Here is a 20082-nt window from a genome sequence, read left to right as displayed (position 1 = left end):
TGCCTCAGCTTTCTGACCCATGCTGATGACATCCGTGCAAGCATTGTGATGTCACCCAGCACTATCTTTCCTCTGTCTGGTCTGAAGGGTGTGTGTGTGTGTGTGTGGAGTAGAGTCTACCACATTTTCAAAATATGTAGCTGAAGGACCACTTCAGTATGACTGCCCGTGGTTTCCTTTCTACTCTTCAGAAGCGATGAATAACTCTTTTAAATTATGCCGTAAGACTTCTTTTCCAAGAGGCAATATATTCTGCAACCTCATTGACAAGATAGTTAAGAGGCCTTCTTTGCAGTTTCTGGGTCAGTGGGGATACCACTGCTACGAACCCAGGATTTACAGAACGCTGGCAAAAATTCTGAGGTATGTGGACTTGGATGGCTTTGACATACTCCTCACAGACTATATTGCATTTGTGGAAAAGTCAGGACACCGTTTTGAACTGAATTTCAACCTCGAGTTTACTGAAATATGCGTGAATACCATTCTGTACTGGGTTTTCGCCCGAAAAGGTAACCCCGACTTTGTGGAGCTGCTTCTCAAGAAGACAAAGGACTACGTCCAAGATAGAAGCTGCAACCTAGCGCTGATATGGAGGTAATCTTATGCTTTGTTGAGAGAGAGAGGGAGAGAGGGAGGGAGAGAGAGGGAGGGAGGGAGGGAGGGAGGGAGGGAGGGAGGGAGGGAGGGAGGGAGAAGGGGACAGGGAGGGAGAGGGAGAGGGGGGCAGGGAGGGAGAGAGAGAGGGAGGGAGAGAAAAAGAGAGAGAGGAGAGAGAGAGAGAGAGAGAGAGAGAGAGAGAGAGAGAGAGAGAGAGAGAGAGAGAGAGAGAGAGAGAGAGAGAGAGTACAGAATTGTTTCCTTAGATCAGCTTGCATGGTGGGGACGTGTCACTGGCTCCATTGTGGGCTATGGATTTTTACCTGTGCTGTATGCTATCAAGTCGCTGTGGTTCTACTCCACTGAGGAGGTGTTAGCAAATGTATTAAAACTCTCCTCAAAGAAAGAAGCCTTGTTTAGGACTTACTGCAGTCACTCCTTTTGGTGCTACTGAGATTGCATACTTGTAGTGCGTTCCCTCAAGTACAACTCAGAATATATCCATCGCCTCCTGGTCAACATTCAGCAACAAGAGCTCCCTATCTGTGTCAGATGTTAATAAACTTGATTTCAAATCTTCCACGCCCGAGTTCAACGGAAACCATGTTCCTTGGCGGCCAAGGTTTTACAGCCTGAACCTGTCAATCTACCTGACAATTTAAGGAAAGCAAAAGCCCAGGGTGACTTTCCTGTAGCTCAAGAGTTTGATCCAAAGTCAATTAATTCCCTGGCTTCGGCTATTAGCCTGATTAGAACATTTGTGCATTGGCTTCTTCACTCAACAAAAGGTCAGGTCCTGTACGCACAGTGACAAGGGTGGGCTCTGCCTGGAGTAGCCATGATCCCTGGCTGTATCACTCTGCCCCCCGAGAGCCCACCAGACTGTGTTCCTGAATGATCATCCCAGCACATGAATGGGTACCTGGAGGCTGGGAACAGCAACCACCACCCCCAATAGGACCTTTTGTCATTTTATGTGATGTTTTATGTAGTTATAACTTCTAATAACTAAGCTGAAACCCCAGGGGTATCCTCGGAAAGTATAATAAAATAGAGGAGGAAATGAAGAGCTAAATATGGGTGGAGAAAGGGGAAATTTTAATGGAAAATGAGAGGGAAATGGTGAATCATGATTGACAGGATCACTGGCTCTCTCTGGGATGGGACTCAAGGCCGTTCTGCCCATGCCCACGGCCTCTCTGAGCAGGCTACACCTGCAGGTGCCTTGCTCCTTCTCCACTGTGTATGGGACAGTTTTTAAATTGGTAAATTCTGTGCGGACACAGTGGCAGGGTTAAAGTCATTAGGCAATTCCCCTTAGCACAAAACCATATACATATATATGTATGTATGTATGTATATATGTATGGTTCATATACATATATATATGAACCAGAGTTTTAGATTTTGAAGGAGGCTGACAATCTCTTGGTGCCTTCCTGTGTAAGGCAACCTCGTGCAGAGCACTCCAGGCCACCAGCTCGCCACTCTCTGCGGCTAGCATCTCTATTACACACCACCCTGACATAAATCATCGCTTGCCCGTGGCCGGTGGGCTCTATACTTTCCCTGAAATATTTACCTGGACCCACGGCTTGAAATATTGTGTGCATGTCAGCAACTTCCAAGTCATTTGTCTCTAGCCCTGACCTCTCCTCCCGTCTGTCTACCTGAGATCACCGCACGGGATAAAAAAAAAAAAAAAAACGCCAGCTGGACTCACCCATCTCCCAGCCAACCAGGCTCTCGCCTCAGTAGCACTGACCCTGTTGCTGCAGGCAGACACCGGGGGTTCGTTCCCCATTCCTTCCTTCGCCATCACAGCAATGCGTCGTCTTGACTGTCGATAACAAAAACGGATCCTACTTAGTTCCTCATGTCTAATCCACATGGGGCCACTGCCATCTCTTACCAAGACACCAGCATTAGAATCTCTCAGGGTGACTTTTTAAAACCAGTATACAAAAGTCATGGTTTCATTATGACACGCCCACGCCCTGGTGTCACTGTGCCTTACTTACAGGCTGCCCCTCCCCGGCTCCCTCCTGTGCCCCCTCCCCCACCATGCTTCCTAGCAGATCCCCTTTGCATTCCTGCTACATTGCCATATATGTGTGTGCCTGTAAATTAAATCTAAATTCTTCTTTCCAATATTAATGTTTTTTATTACTTTAATTTTAAATAGCTTGTTTCACATGTCAATCCCAGTTCCCTCTCCCTCCCCTCCTCCTGCACCCCCCATCCCCTCCAGCCTCCCACCCTATCGCCACTTCCTTCCACATAGGGGATATCTAGAGTCTGTCATTTCACTCAGGGCAGGGTCCAGGCACTCCTCTAAGAGTCCAGGCTGAGAGAGCATCCCTCTTTGTGTTATGGACACACAATGTCTGTTTGTATGCCAGGGATAAACACTGATCCACTGCCCAGGACCCCATAGGTTATCCAGGCCTCCTCACTGACTCTCACACTCAGGGGGTCTGGATCAGTCCCATGCTGGCCTCCCAGCTGTCGGTCTGGGGTCCAAGAGCTCCCCCTTGTTCAGATCAGCTGTCTCTGCTGGTTTCGCCAGCCCATTCTTTGCCAATTTGCTCATCGTTCCTCTCTCTGTCACTGGGTTCCATGGGTTCAGTTCAGTGTTTAACCGTGGGTGTTTGCCTCTGCTTCCATCAGTCACTGGATAAGGTTCTCAGATGGCATATAAGGTAGTCGTCAAGTTCATTATCAGGAATGGATATTTAGAGTAGTTGCTCCACTATTGTTTAGCTTTGCCAGTTGGTGTCATCCTTTTAGATGGCTAAGGGTCTCACTGGTGCCAGATCTCTCTTCAAACCTATGACTCCCTCTATTATGGTATTTCTCATCCTGTTCTGCCCTTATTCTACCCCCCACTCAACCTTCCTGTTCCCCCATGACCTACTCTCTCCTCCCCTTCTCCCCTTGTCTTCTTCCCAGCCCCCCCCACCTCCTGCCATGTTCCCAATTTGTTCAGGAGATCTTGCTTCATTCCTCTTTGGGGTACCATGAATATCTCTCTTAGGTTCCCAGTGTCTGTGCTACTGGTGTTACGTTCAGGAAGCAGTCTCCTGTACCACGTTCAGGAAGCAGTCTCCTGTACCAATTCTTTGAAGAGTATCTCCCACTTTCTCTTCTATGAGTTTCAGTGTGATTGGATTTATGTTGAGGTCTTTGATCCATTTGGACTTAAGAGTAGGTTCTTTGAGAAAATCAACAAGATAGACAAATCTTTGTCCAAACTAACCAAAAGACAGAGAGAGAGAGAGCATGCTAATTAACAAAATCAGAAATGAAAAGGGGGACATAACAATGGACACTGAGGAATTCCAGAGAATTATCAGGGCAAACTTTGAAAACCTGTATTCCGCAAAATTCGAAAATTTAAAGGAAATGGAAAATTTCCTGGATAGATATCACTTGCCAAAACTAAATCAAGAGCAGATAAACAATCTAAACAGACCTATAACCCTTAATGAAATAGAAGCAGTCATCAAAAGTCTCCCAACCAAAAAAAAAAAAAAAAAAAAAAAAAAAAAAGCCCAGGCCCAGATGGCTTCAGTGCAGAAATCTAAATTCTTGATGAGAGAAAAACACAGTATTTTGCCTTCCTCCCATTACTGCTCATATATATATTTGAGTGTAGATAGAAAACATTTGATTTTCAGGGTATAGCATAGCTAGTTATATCTCATGCATGTACTCACCATTTATAACATCAAGCTCTAGAAATCCCCTTTGTCCAGTTGCCCCAATGGTCCTGTTGACAAGACACCTACTAAATCCATTTTAGACACACAAAAAAAGTTTGAGCTGCCCAGAGGACATTCAGGTAGAGACGTGGAGCAAGTGGCTAGGTACAGAGTGCCAACTTTGATATCTTCATTGTTCCTACATCTAACCTGTTATGGTATCTGTTGGCTCCCTCTACCTGCAAGCAATGGTAAAATGCGGCTGTCTGAACTGCTATTAACCCTGTCCTATGCCAAGTGGCCTCTTTCCTTCTGCTGCACAACTGACAGAGAGCCATGCAGCTCTTACAGCCAGGGTTCTCGGGCGTATCCATTTCACGTGGAGCCGAGAGACCCTCTTCCCAGTGTGGGTCCCCGCCGAGAGACCCTCTTCCCAGTGTGGGTCTCTCTCTTCCCAGTGTGGGTCCTTGTCTCCCCTGGCCTCAGCTTTACCTTCTGACCACAGTGACGTCCTCATATTCTTCCGTCGCCACTCCAGGCACTGGCATACTGGTACAGCTAAGCAAATGTGTCTCCTAGTCTCTGTCCAGATGTAACCTTTCAGGATGGTCCTATCCCATCAGTCATGCATCTCCTGGCATATTCTGTTTCCTGTGTCAACCCTGTGCTGCTAGTGATTGATGAAGACAGCAAGGGTTTTATTTTGTCCAGCAGTGCAAGCAACCGGCACAGTGGCTTTCCCTTAGTGCGTGCATTCAGCGCAGGTTGGAATAAACGGCGAGTAGCTGAAATCACGGCTACGGATGAGATCGCATGATGATGGTCAAGTCAAAACTGGCTGACCTGGCGTGCACACCTTGTCAGACACCAGGGACAGTGGGAGGAGGACAAGAGGGGACAGGTGACAAAGCTGCTGGGGGACCGAGGCTGATCTAGGAAAACACAGCTTCAGGACGGCATACTATGTAAGCACCAGAGATCACATTATTATAAGGAAAAAAATAATGTCTATTCAGTTTGTCAGCCAAAGGAGAGCGTGGAATCAGAAACACATCCGCAAAGCAGAGTCACCCACTGTGTGCCTGGTTAACGCAAGCAAGCATGGCAAGCCTGCAGACGGAGGGCTCGGTGCGGTAACCTCACATTTAAAAAACAGTCCTCGCTCCGCCCGCATAAACACTGTTATAATTAACTGTCAGAACCCATCAAGCAAATTTTGGTTTACAGTTCCATACTCTTTAAACCCAAGGATTAATCGCACATCATGTGGATACAGATTAGATATTTAAGTCTCATTTTAAGCCTACTTGAGTTTTAGTCATGCTTTCAACATTTTTCCAATCAATATTCACTCAGTATCTCCTAGAGGTGATGTACATTTTAATATATCTGCATTTCCTAAATCTTTTTTTGTTTTTCGAGACAGGGTTTCTCTGTATCATTTTGGAGTCTGTCCTGGAACTCGCTCTGTAGACCAGGCTGGCCTTGAACTCACAGAGATCCGCCTGCCTCTGCCTCCCAAGTGCTGGGATTAAAGGTGTGTGCCACCAATGCCCAGCTCCACATCTCCTAAATCATAACAATGACCACTTGCTTTGTGCTCTGAGTTACCTGAATTCCCCATACCTAGAAGGCCAAGTCAAATACCTTCTAAGGAACTAGCGAGATATAAGAATTACAGTGCCCTAAGATGGTATAAACCAAAACAAATCTTATTGGGATTGAAATCAAATTCCAGTAAAAAGTATTTGATTGACCATCTAAAGAGTCAGTATTGTCTTAAGTTCTCATAAATACAGCAGTGAGGCCAAAACCACAACAGTTTCTTCCCTTGGACGGGTGAGATATCAGCTGGCAAACGGAGCTGCCTGCAGGCTGACAACCCGAGTCCACATGGTACAAAGACAGAACTGACTCCTGCAGGCTGTCTTCTTATTTACACACACATATGAGAGACAGAGAGTGGGGGAGAGTAAATATTTCCCTATTGGAGCTTAAATTTGCAGAGCTCACCTCGATCAACCACTTTTTTTAAAGAGAAAAATGAATATGCAAAAATGCTAAGCAAGTTTTCAAAAACAAGAAAATGGCCTGAGTATGGGGGTTGAAGGAAGGTTCAGAGGACGTGGGGAAGGACCATGATGCTCCTCACAAAAGGCTTATTGGAGAGTCTCCTACGATGGGCTGCACGTGTCTCAGGATTGCAATTGGAGGGGCGAACGCTAAGACAAAGGTGAAAGACCTTGATTCAGCCATGACCTTGGAATCAGGTCGCAATGGGAGATAATCCGGAAGAAAGCTGGAGCTCAATCTTTGATATAGTTTGGAAGTACTCATGTAAACAGATGTCCAGGAAAACAGCTGACTTCAGGAGCAGCGGTGCGCACACACAGTGCTGGCAGCAGAATGAAGACGGACACATCTTAAAGTCTAAAATGCTACGTAGCACCATAGCATACTGTTCCTGTAAGTAACAGTGCTCTGGCGTTTAGCATTCCACGAAGCTTCAGAGTCCGATTAGGCTAGTGACTGTCCAACTGTACTTTCAGTTCCTGACTAGGGAAAGGGACAGAGGGTTCCACTTTAGCAGGGATGTTCCCATCCTTTAGCGTCTAGGAACAATACTCCAATGCCAGCATATGCTTGTACCCGGGGCACTCTAAACTTCCCATTGGAAAACCCCTGCTAATGCTCTAAGCCTTCGTTCTTAGCTGTCTGGCAGGAAATGACTCTCCCAGGGAGAGTTAAGTGAGCGCCACTCCTCAGGGTATTACTGCCCGAGCAAGCTTCTCCTACGGTGGTGGCCGTCCTGTGTTACGTTTACTGACTGCTGTACTCGACAGTGGGCAAGAGCAGCATCTTTGGTTTCTGCACCTACTCTTCAGTGCACGTTGGACATGCAGCTGTTAAGTTAGCACTTAGTGAAGGAAGGAGCAGACCAGTGCATCTACACACGAGGAAGCAAGCCTCGAGACTGCTGACCCGAGTCACACAGCTGCTCAGGGCTGAGATATGCCGAGCAGCAGAGGTTCGGGCTGCTTCACGGAGCCCACTGGAGCAAGCCGCTCGTCTCTTCCAATATGTGCAGCTTAATAACTGTGCTTTGTGTGTGCATGTGTGTGTGTAGGGAGGCATATGTGTGTGGGCACGTGTATATGTAGGGGTACATGTGTGCTGCGGAAAAGGTATCCAGATCAGAGAACAACTTGTGAAAGCTCTTTCCTTCCACAAAATGGTTCCAGGGGTCAAACTCAGCTCTCTAGGCTTGGTGACTTTACCCCCGGGCCATGTCGCTCATTTCTGTTCGTTCCTTTCCCGATGCTGTGATAAAAGCCATAACCAAACGCAATCATAGCAGAGTGTACCAGAGCCTACAGTTCCAGTGGTCAAGAGCCAACCATGGAGGGGAGCATGGGAGCCGGCTGCAACTGGAAACGGGGGGGGGGGGGCAGGGGGAGGCTTCACACTCTCAAAGCCTGCCTCCATGACATGCTGCCTGCAGACCAAATACATGAGACCATGGAGGACAGCCTCAGGTCACCACATGCAACCCCAAAGTCCTGCTTCACAATTTACAGAATGTATCAGTATTGGAGTAGGCCTCCCAAGAGAATTTTAGAGGCAAGGTTTATTAATAAAATTCCTCTTTGCTTAGTCTCAAAAGTCATGTTGCTTGGCAAAATTAAGCACCTTAATATCAAGTTTCCTATGGTCAGAGACACTACCATGTTTTCTCTACATTTATAGTAAATAATTCAGTAAAGAACATAAAGGCGCATTAAGTGAAGCAATTTCAAACACTATATACCATTTCATTTCTGTAACAGAGAATTGAAATATTGACATCTAGCCACAATGTGATACCCAAGATACAGGCTTCGATGCAGTTATTACATCTGTCCGGGTGTTCCCCCTGCATGCACATCTGTCTGGGTGTTTCCCCTGTATGCACATCTGTCTGGGTGTTTCCCCTGCATGCACATTTGTCTGGGTGTTTCCCTTGCATGCACATCTGTCTGGGTGTTTTCCCCTACATGCACATCTGTCTGGGTGTTTCCCCTGTATGCACATCTGTCTGGGGGTTTCCCCTGCATGCACATCTGTCTGGGTGTTTTCCCCTGCATGCACATCTGTCTGGGGGTTTCCCCTGTATGCACATCTGTCTGGGTGTTTCCCCTGCATGCACATCTGTCTTTATACCACGCATATCTGGTGCTCCTGGGGGCAAGAAGAGGCCATCAGATCCCTGGGACTGAAGATACAGACAGCTGTCAGCTGCTGTACGGGTAGTGGGGAACAAATCCAGGCCTCTTAAAGAACAGCAACTGCTCTCGACTGCTAAGTCATTACTCTAGATATATGCTCTTTTAAAAACTCAGTCTTGCAGCCCTGGCTGTCTAGAAATTATAAAACTTAAAAGCGCACATGTATTAGCCAGAGGACAAACTTGAATGTCCACTTCTCTGAGTCGGGGTCTTTCACTGAACCTTTGGCTCATTGAGCAGGCTAGCTAGCTGGCCAGGGACGGAGCCCCACAAACCTCCTGTCTCCTTCTGCCACTAAGATGCCACCAGAACAGTGGCTCTGAGGACTAAGTTTAGTCCTCCTGCTTGCACAGCAAGCACTCCATGGGATGAATGACTCTCTAGTCCTAAACTTTGCTCTTGAAGGAGGAAAATGAGATTCTCTCCTGAGGACCTCGGATAGGGCTCACCATAACTTATAGTCCTTATTTTATTAAAATGGAAAAACAGGGTGAGGATGGTTATACTTGTCTTCATCTAATCTCATCTCTCAGTTCAACCTCGTGTCTATATATGATCGAGAGCAAAAGCAAAGATATCAAAATGATCAACATTTCTATTAATAAAGCAAACTGGGCTAGGGAGAGGGCTCAGCGTTAGGCACACAGACGGCCCTTTCAAAGGACCCAAAGCTCACTGTCTCCTGTCATTCCTGCTCCAGAGGATCTGACGCCCTCTGCTGGCCTCCTCTGGCTCCTACACACAACACAAATTCACCTAGACATAAACATATCATTTTTTTAAAAAACTAAATCTTTAAAAAGCAAGAGGTATGAAAACTGTTTTCCTTCCCGTTCCATTTTATATTTCCAGAGCTTGGTGAGGCTCATCCCCACCGCGCGTGTGGGAGACACAGCAGTGAGAGCTCTGTGACTGAAAGCCACACCCCTGTGCCAGGAGGCCTCGGCATTTGGTGGGAGCCTTCTTTCCCCTCCAGTCTGGTCTATAGTTACAAAGACGTTACGTATAAGTGCTAGCCACGCGGTGCTCACAGGGGAGCGGCTGACACGATGGCTACCTCTCCGTGACTGTTGGGGCGGAGTGCTTATGACCCGCGTCATCTGCCTTTGCCTTGCAGAACCTTCACCCCCGTGTACTGCCCCAGCCCCCTGAGTGGCATCACACCCCTGCTCTATGTGGCTCAGACAAGACAGTCAAATATCTTAAAGATACTCCTGCAGTATGGGATCCTAGAACGAGAAAAAAACCCCATCAACATCGTTTTGACAATACTACTGTACCCTTCGAGAGTGAGAATAATGGTTGATCATGAGCTGATTGACATTCAGGAAGACGCCAAGACATGTCTAATGCTATGCTCCAGAGTGCTCTCTGCAATCTCAGTCCGGGAGATAGAGGTAAGCTGAGCTGAGCTCTTGGGAGGTGAGGAGGGCATCGCCCTGGGGGGGGTGAGCAGGGGGTAGGTGAGCAGCGGGGAGGTGAGGGGGGGGGGAGGTGAGCAGGGGGAGGTGAGCAGGGGGAGGTGAGCGGGGGGAGGTGAGCGGGGGGAGGTGAGCGGGGAGAGGTGAGCGGGGGGGAGGTGAGCGGGGGGGAGGTGAGCGGGGGGGAGGTGAGCGGGGGGAGGTGAGCGGGGGGAGGTGAGCGGGGGGAGGTGAGCGGGGGGAAGTGAGCGGGGGGGAGAGGTGAGGGGGAGGTGAGCAGGGGGGAGGTGAGCAGGGGGGAGGTGAGCAGGGCTTCGCTCTTGGCGGGTGCAATTCAACATACAAGTGCTAGGACATGATTATGAAGGCAAAAGAGAAGTGTTCTTAATTTATGCACTATTTCCAATGATGAATTAATCACTGCTCATATGCTTAGTAATTAAAAATGAGGCAAAATCCAAATTAGCTAAAATTAGTCCTTCAAATGTTGATTTTGTTATCATGAGCATCAAAAGTTGAATTTATAGTTTATTTTAGTATTAAATAGATGTAAATTGTTATATTTCAATAACAAACTGTATTAAGATTTCTATCTTGTAAGAACAAAATAAGTTAAAATTTTAACAGCTCCTTTCCAGTATATTTCAAAATGACAGTTCCATTTCTCCCCACGAACACAATCACATACCAAGAAATAGATTTTTCCATTTGTGACCCCAAAGCAATTTTAAGTATTATAGAAATATAAAGACATAAAATATTTATTCAACTGAAAATATCTCTCAGAAATATGGAGACCTTCTCTTTAAAAAGGTTTTGGGACTAGAAAAAGTTAGAGGGAAAAAAATCACCCACACATCAACCACAAACTGGGAATGTTCATTCTTCAAAATGAGCTGCAAATTGCAGTATCAAACTATATCATGCCCGTTAATAGCGAGAAGCTAATTAATCTGTGTAAAAGGAAGTTAGTCCTACAAATTTAACCAGCCAGCTTAACAAGAAGCCAACAGTTCCTCTAGTCTAACTTCAGACATAGATTCATAGGTATGTACTTTGCTGGTGTCTGAATGCCTGGATAGGAAATATTAACGTGTGGGCCAGTTGCAAGGCAAGCTAATGGGTCAGGCTATAACTGGCAACCATTGTTAAAAGAGAACATGCTCACATTGTTTTTAGCATCTTCATTGCTTTACATCTTTGTTTCATAGTAACTGTCCTGCATGGTTATTACAGAACACACACATTTACAACAGTCTACAATTCCCCAAGTAGAACTGTCACAAAGTACCAAGATAAAATTGACCGCAGTCCACCTGGAAGGCAAAGAATTCATAGCCAGGCTGCAGATGATCACAGTTCATAAGCTACAGTGGAGCGGTGCTGGGCAAGAAGGCGGGGCCAGGCCCACGCTGCCCGAGCAGCTGGTTGGTTTTGTGCTGCCGTCACTTCCCCTCACATGGCGGACATGTGTGTTTGGATGTCTCTATGGCACACCCTTGAGCATAGACCCTGTCTACTTTGCATACCTAGTCGTCATCCCGAGCTCCCCCCACCGTTAAATATTAACTAGATATTCTTTAAGTAGTTGATAACTGAATACTACATACATGCACAGGATGACACAGCTGAGTGAGTGTCTCAAGGCTTGGACACAGAAGGGTTCTGCTATGTTTTGTAGCTATTATATGTGCAAGGGGGTAAACTGGAGGCCGGAGGGCACTTTTGGGGCGTTGGTTCTCTTCTTCCAGTGTCATGGGAGTCCCCTGGGAAATCTCTAATGCAGCAATATCCTTCCTCTGGCATTTGACCTCCAGAATGGGATCTAAACTTGAAGGAGCCTCCTTTCATTCGCATGGAGGTCTTGGTGATCTGCATGGGCTGGATCCAACTGGGGAGCATGTGTGACTTACATCACCTGTTTCTAGAGTCAGACTTTCTGAATAGGGCCCGAGCACTGGTACAGTTTAGCTTTTGGATGGCTTTTGCCTGTGGCTGTGCTGATGACAGCATCTGAGAAGAGGTAACAATGTAGAAGAATGCTCCAACTGAAATGAAGAACTTCCCTGCTCACAGTTTCGACTTTGCTTAGTGCCTTCCCACATTCTGTCTCTATCACTGGGAGAACAACACTGGACTACAACACCTATAAGGCGAAGAGGCTTTGATGAATAGAGGTTACCAGGGTCATATAAATTCACTATCTCTTAAGATTGTTCCAAGGGTAAATAAAAGCTTTCTTTTTCTCCAGACACAGCTGAGCTTGGGAAGACGTCCAATCATTCAAAATTGGTTGGACTATATCCCTCCAACGAGATACAAAGATCCATGTGAACTCGTCCACCTTTGCAGAATAGCCATCAGGACTCAGCTGCTGGCCAACAATATGCTCCCCAATGGGATATTTTCACTTCTAATGCCCGCACGTCTACAAAACTTCCTGAATTTGGAAAGCTAGCATGCATCTGCATGCTGTTCTTTAGGGTGACAGACTGTACACGCAGAAGTTAATAAACCACAAACTTCACCCGAGTCTGTTGCATGAGAACATCTATTAGAAGATAACCTTTTCAGGGCTAGAGCGATTCCCGAGTGGTTAGGAGCATGCGTTTCTCTTACAGAAGATCTGAGATCAATTCCCAGCACCCGTGTGGTGACCAGAAACCATCTAGAACTCCAGTTCCAGGGGACCTGATGCCTACTTCTGACCTCTGTGGGCACCAGGCATGCATGTGGTATACATATATTCATTCAGGCAAAACACATACACAAAACATATACATGTTAAAAAATGTTTTTAAAAAATATATTTTCATTTGTCCAACACTGTAGTTACCATGTAACCCTACTTATTACCTTCTATGCAGTGAAATAAATTATATGTATCAGATAAAATAGATTTGTTTTTGTATAATAACATAAAATATCAAATCTTCAGCTATAAAATTTTTAATGTTATAAAAAATTAAATGTATTCAAAGCACATTTTTAGCTTTAAAAAAATACCTAGGTCACTAGCTTTTCCTGTGATGTCCAGCAGTCACACAAAGGCAGAATTAGAAACAGTTCTTCAAGGGTGTGCCCTGGTTACAGCTCAGTTACTGAATCTGGTTAAGCCATAACAAAACCCCAGTGTCTTTTAGGCCAGTATGCTCTCCCTGCCATTTTCTATCCCTCCTGCATACACAGCCTCTTCTCATTGTTCAGCCTGGCGCTGCCACAGACTGCTGAAATGATTTAATGTGTTGGTCTCCTTGACCCTAGACTCCGCAGCCGCCTCGGTTCAATTCATCCTACCACTCAAGGGCTCAGTTGAAGCCATCTTACAACCTGCACCACCACCACACACCTGAACCTCCAGCAATAAAAACACCTTCAAACTCCAGTGTTCGTCAGGCAAAAGTGACAGAAGGTGCCTAGCCTTTTCCTTCAGCTACTCACATGCTCTGCATCCACCAGGAGCACCAGCCTGCCTACCATCTCACCTTGCTTTTACACATTCACCCTTCTACTTACAATGCCCTTTCTAGACCCCTGTCATGCCATCCTTTGAGGTTCCTGACCAATGAAGGTTAAATACTGTGCTGTTACCTTAAATACGTTACAGTATAACTGCACTGTCCCCCTGGAGGGTTTAGAGGAAGAAATCCTACCTTTTATTCTTCTAACAGGTTACCTGCCTTATAGTAAATACCGAATTGGATTTGTGTTGTAACTTTCCAGAATTAAGACCTATTCTAAACACTTTCGCTTGAAAGGACAAATTTAGAGAAAGTAGGCTGAAGGAAACTCAAAATCCAGGAGAGACAGAAATAAAATATCACTGCTGGCTAAAGAACGCACCTACCCCCAAACTTGAAAGAGACTTTACCCTCTACCCCTATCACAAATGTTATCATTTCTAAACATTAAACAGGAAGCTACTGGTACCGAGAACTAGGAAGGGGCAGCAAGCATGTCACACACAGCTGATGCCACTCTGGGAAGTGGATTGGCAATTGTGTATGAAATCAACGATACACTTCACATACTACAGAAGTCTTTTCTATGTAATCTAGACTTGAAAATGCCATCACCAAACCCTCTAAAGAAGGCTTATAACTTTACTCAGGATTATTGAAAACTGGGATAGAGACATGGCTTAGCAGTTAAGAACACTGGCTCTTCTTCAAGGACTCATGTTTGAATCCCAACACCCACATGATAGCTCAAAACCATCAGTAACTCCAGTCCTAGGAGATCTCATGTCTTCTTCTGCCTCCATGGCAGCGCACACACGTGGAACAGGAAAAAGAGCCATAAGTAAAAAGATTAAAACATCACTTAAGCCCAAGACCCTCAGTGGGCACCTGTCATCGGTAAAAAGACGTAAGGATTCATTTCCAAATGGAAACAGTCATGCTCAGAAAGCTATCATCCCATCTGGTGGACGTTCTAGAGGAAGCCTCCTGAGGACGCGGGGCCTGTGTCTGGCCAGCTGCAGTTGAGATCACAGCAAGGCAGTGTCTGGGACAGCAGACTCTGCTCACCTGACATCTGAGAGTATGCTAGAGTGTGTAACGCTGTGTGACACAGTTACTGTAGACCACACAGCCCTCGGCCTGTGGGTAAGTTCCCTTTGTCTCCATCCAGTCCTGACACTGCCTTCCAATGCAGGGTTTACTCTGTGGGACAAACTGCTGGGGTGGAAACATGTCTGAAACACCATGGCCAAGAGCAACTTAAGCAAGGGTTTATTTTGGCTTACAGCTGCAGAGACGCTACATATCCACATGGTGGGGAAGGCACGGTCAAAGGGGCAGGAAGCAGGCAGATCACATTCAACTCAACAAGCAGCAGAAAGGACACAGGCAGGGCAGGACTATAAGCTTGTCAACTGCAGCTCCAGTGCCACACTTCCTCTAGCAAAGCTCCACACACCCAAAGTTCCGTAACCTTCACACACAGTGCCAGCAGCTAGGGACCAAGTGCTCAACGCATAAGCGGGGGTGAGGGGCATTTCTCATTCAAAGTACCATAGGTGGCTTGCTAAGACAGTGAAAGGCTGCATTGAGGGATACTCATCTGTAACATAGAAGGAAGGCACAGAAAAACAGCAAAGGCAGAAACACATGTTAACATCAGGAAGGGACTGTTTCCAGTGTCCATCTGTAGTCACGACGTTGCAACCGTCTTCATTTCACTTGCTTTGTAGTATGTTTCTGCTATGTGTAAGCTAGCTTAAAATAGCTTAGGAGAACGCAATTTTAAGAAAGAATGAAACTATTTTTACATCAATATCTAAATAAAAGTAAAATGGATTGACTAGTTGGCTGAAGGTTTTTTAGCAATGATGAAAAATTCTCGGACGTCTCGTGGAATTTAGCTGAGGTTAAATGTGACTTGAGTCTGAGGAGCGACCCTGAGTGTATCTGCTATTTCACTCACTGCTGGATCCCTTCCCTCCCCACAACTCACTTCCTGTTCTGCCTCTCTTGTCTCCTCCTTTTTGATTCATGGTCTCCCACTCTGCTAACACCTGTCCCTTCCACACTTACTTCCTTACATTTATTGTGTGGGTATGCACACATACATGTCAACCACGGACATCTGAAGTGAAGCAATGCTCTCATTTCATCACATGGACTCCAGGGCTGGCAACAAGTGCCTATACCTAATGAACCATCTTGCCGGCCCAAAATAAATAACATTTAAACAACAAAAATGTTCCCTGGGAATGCCCAAGGGAGGCAGATCAGTGCTGTCGCTCTGTCTCCCTTTATGTAAAAAGGGGAACACATCAGCAAGCAGGCGCCCAGAGTCCAGTACAGGAAGCAGGGCTGCCGACAACCCCCGTCCAGTGTCACTGGCGTGTTATGAAGTGTGCATTTTCACGTTAGGACTATACTGAATGCCAAAGACTTTTCTAATCCCCAGCACCATTCCAATGAAGTCAGAGTTATTTACTGTTGATCCGGAGAAACCTGGTTAGGATGTGACTGAGTCATGCAGCATTACCAGGATAGAATGTAAGTGAAGCAGCTTTTCAGACCTAAAAGGGTACTTTTAGAGCTGAAGCATTTCTATCAGTATCCCGAACTGTAGCTTGTAAGTACAAACTTAACCTGACTTCACAAATGAACTGATTTTTCTAACAAAAACTTTTCTTTTGCCTGGTGTTGGTGGCACACACCTTTAGTCCCAGCAATCAGGAGACAGAGGTAGGTGAATCTCTGATCTCTAAGTTTGAGACCAGCCTGGTATACAGAGTGAGTTCCAGGACAGCCAGGACTACAGTGAGAAACCCTGACACTGTCTTGAAAAATGAAAAATTTTTAAAAATAAATAGATAAAAGGAAAGAAAAGGAAAAAGCAAATAAAATAAATAAAAAACCCTTTTCTTTCAAAACTTGTCACTTTTAAAGGTATTCTAATGAGTATTCTCCATCTAGAATGCATAGTAAAAATTCTGAAGCTAACATACTGTCATTTTCAATTAAAATACCAAACTGAGCAACTGAGACACAGTCACTGTGTGCACTGTGAGCTATCATTCCTCAGTCTTCTCGGGAAGGTCCGCGGCCCCGGGGTAGTCCTCTTCATACTTCTTCTTCAGGTTACTCAGGTATGTCCGTAGCTTGTCTGGTTCCAGCTGAGAGTTTCGGGCGGCCTGGACAAGTCTTGTGGCAAGATGGTACAGAACCCTCCACCTATCCATCTCAGGGGAACTCCTTTGGTTTTGCTGTTATTGAAACATGAAATTAAAATATTAATGTCAATTTAATTCATATTTTGGTACTATACTTTCTCCTTTCTTACAATAGGAACACACACACACTATCCTGGAGAATTAAATTTCTCATGAACGTTTTCTTCTTTATGATTAATACCATTGCAAATAATGTTTAAAGAAAAATCCTGCTAAATCAGACAACTTCATAAACAAAATACCAAAAAGTAACAGAAAATCCAGCAATGAGATGGGTCTGCTAACACATTATGTTTTAAAAGGTGTGGAACCACAGTGCTGCTTACACTACGAGGTAGTCATAATTTTAAGTGTCATCCAGGAATAAGACAGTCATCAGAAAACCAACCTGCCCAAAAGATATAAAAACTATTGGGAGCCTAATAGAAAATATTGCCAGAGGAACAAAATACATTTTAAAAATGAACATAAATCAAGATATAAAATTATGACTGAATTTTAACAAATAATATTTAGGGATATAAAAAATAATATTTGAAATATCTTCCAATAGAAAAGAAGATGGACTTGGCAATGGAACTAGAATTTAATAAACTTCTAATGTACATATTTGACTGAGATAGATAACGAAATCAACATTTTCAATACTAACTACTTGGTAGACCTTAATAAGCATTATCTCAACTCTTTTCTTTGTCAGACGATTCTCTCTGTGACTCTATTTTCCCTTCTTTCACTACAGTAAAATTATTCTACAAGACAGAACAATATAATCATATGTCTAGTCACCCATTTGTACCTTAATTATTCTCATGCATATATCAGTCTTTGGGTAATCTGTCCCAGGCACCGAAGCTTGTGTCTGGGTGTCTACTAGGCCTACAGACATGTGCATCTCATGTGCTAATGGAATAGCAATTATTATGGTGGCTATGGAAAGTTCTGTCGGAGAGACACGATGCTCAGAAAAGGAAAGCTCACTTCCAGCTCAGATGAGGAAAAGCTTGCACAAGATGGAGAGTCTGGAGCCAGTCTTGCCAAGAAGGGAGGGTTCTGGGTAGAAAGACTGCTAAGCAGGCAGAGGAGAGACCTGGAACACTCTCAGGGAAATTACAAGTGGCAGAGATGCAAATTATGTGAAATTGATTCATGTGGGATAAACAAACAAAAAGGAAACCCTAAAGCAAAACTGGGCAAAAGGACAAATTCCCGAGCCACCAGACAGACACTTGGGAAATGAAGACAGTGCTCAGGACCCCAAGTGACCTTAAAGCTACATTTTGTGAAGTAATTATGGAAGACTTGAGCTCAGCCTTAACTTGATAAGCAGTGACTGACTGTCTCTGACTAGGCATGTAATGTGCACTGGGAGACAGTGTAGAAAGTGTACAGGATGCGTCAGGAAAAATAATTAGCAAATGGTCTTAATGAGCCGTGCTCGTGAGGAAGTAGTCACACGTGGCCATGGTGGGGAGGGGTACTTGGGAGTAAACGCACAAGAAATTGTTTTTCAAGTTTTGATTTAAAAAGAGATGAATATATTTAAAAAGGATTAGTAAGATGCATCAACAGGTAAAGGTGTTTGTCACCAAGCCTGATGACCTAAATTCAATCCCTGGTACCCATATCATAGAGGACCAACTCCTGTTGTCCTCTGACCTTCACACACACACACACACACACACACACACACACACACACACAGAGAGACAGAGACAGAGACAGAGAGAAAGAGACTTACACATACACTGTGGCATATGCCCTCTAATGTACTAAACTCAAATAAATAACATAATTTTTAAAATCATTTTAAAAGGTACTATGGGAAATATGAAGAAAATACATATACATTCAATGTTATCAGAACAGAAAATAGAAGCTGTGGAGAGAAAAGACTACTAACACCACAGATTATTCAAAAAGAGGTTGGGGCTAGCACCTTCCAGACATACTGAGTGAGAGAGAAAAGGCTTTAGTGAAGAAGAGAGAGGGGTACTGAAAGGCCCACAAGAGGCAACCTTCCAGGAAAACACCCAGCAGCTTCCAGCATAGAGCAGGGCAGGGCGGGGTGGGGCAGGGGAGGGGGGCTGAGGGGACATGGGGAAGGGGTTGGCGTGGGATGAAGGATGCACAAAGGATAGGTGATGATATTAATTACAACTTAAGAGAAAGTTCAATAAAGTGGTGACAAGTTTCTGTCCATATGTAAGTCATGGGAGAAACAAGAAAGATCACTCTGTAGAGGAAGAGGAAGAAAGATAACTCTAAAAACCAGTATAAAAGACTCCTTTGAAAAAGCACTAAGCATATTCAGAGAGACAAAAATCAAGTGGAGAAAACATGGAGGCAAAAGACAAGGAAAGTAACTAAGAGAGTGGATAACACAAGAGTAAACACAAAAAGTTACTTAAAAATAAGTGAGATGCTGCTGCTCTAATAAGATGGCATTGGGGGGGAAATGCAGGCGCGAGTAAGGGAGGTGTAAGACCAGTGTACCACACGGCTGTGTGGGATTTCAACAGAACCATGAAGACCAGTGTACGACATGATGGTATGGGAATTTCAAAAGAACCATGAAGGCCAGTGTAAGACATGATTGCATGGGAATTTCAAAAGAACTCAAGGCCCGGGCAGTGGTGGTGCACGCCTTTAATCCCAGCACTTGGGAGGCAGAGGCAGGTGGATCTCTGTGAGTTCGAGGCCGGGCTGGACTGACAGCCTCCAAAACAATACAGAGAAACCCTGTCTCGTAAAACCAAAAAAAAAAAAAAAAAAAAAAAAAGAACTCAAGAAGATGAGTGTAAGACAGGACTGTATGGGGATTTCAAAAGAACTATGAAGACGAGTGCAAGTTCTTTTAGTGCATACCAGTAAATTATCTTCAGCCACTGAGGGCATCAAACGCTCAAAACAAATGGAAATATCTTAACAAAGCTACCTAAGGAAGTCAAGTCAGTGAGGAGGAAAACATTAATTACACAGTAAAGTTAGAACATAAGGATTTAAAATGCATAACTAGAGCCTGTCTTGAACACTTCTGAACACCATTAGGACCACTAAAGTCCAAAAGACTAATGGTTGGTGACTGGAATTTGACAACATACAATGTGAAGAATTAGGTAATGAACAATCTTCAGAATGACTGATAAAGGGATTCCAACAATGATTAGGCAAGTGACATCACAGACAGTCCAGGATAGCAAAGGAAAACACATTAAAATGACAGACGTGGTGCTGTTACGTGTCTGTAAATCCCAGCACTTAGGAGGCTGAGGCAGAAGGACTTGGAGCTGTAGACCACCCTGAGCTACCTCACCATCCCCAAACCAATAAAAAACTAAAAGCAAAAAACTCAACAATAAAAAAGAGTGAAATACAGACAACTATGCTTACAGAAGTTGTTC

General features: G+C 44.8%; 2 protein-coding genes across 2 annotated transcripts in view; one reads left to right on the top strand and one right to left on the bottom strand.

The window, feature by feature from the left end:
* Positions 1-65: 65 nt before the first annotated feature.
* Positions 66-12522, top strand: Asb17 (ankyrin repeat and SOCS box containing 17). The gene is made up of 3 exons (XM_040751575.1): positions 66-597; positions 9687-9966; positions 12242-12522. Exons 1-3 carry the CDS (start codon positions 197-199, stop codon positions 12446-12448), a joined length of 888 nt encoding a protein of 295 aa, XP_040607509.1. The 5' UTR covers positions 66-196; the 3' UTR covers positions 12449-12522.
* A 3755-nt stretch (positions 12523-16277) lies between these two features.
* Positions 16278-20082, bottom strand: part of Msh4 (mutS homolog 4) — a 70018-nt gene continuing 66213 nt past the window's right edge. Inside the window, exon 21 of the mRNA XM_021234929.2 lies at positions 16278-16711. Coding sequence (XP_021090588.2) covers positions 16520-16711 — 192 coding nt within the window. The 3' untranslated portion in view covers positions 16278-16519. The remainder of the gene's footprint in view (positions 16712-20082) is intronic.

This window comes from Mesocricetus auratus, unplaced genomic scaffold (assembly GCF_017639785.1).
Source record: "Mesocricetus auratus isolate SY011 unplaced genomic scaffold, BCM_Maur_2.0 Super-Scaffold_100009, whole genome shotgun sequence".
Lineage (NCBI taxonomy): Eukaryota > Metazoa > Chordata > Mammalia > Rodentia > Cricetidae > Mesocricetus > Mesocricetus auratus.
This window is presented reverse-complemented; position numbering and strand designations above follow the sequence as displayed.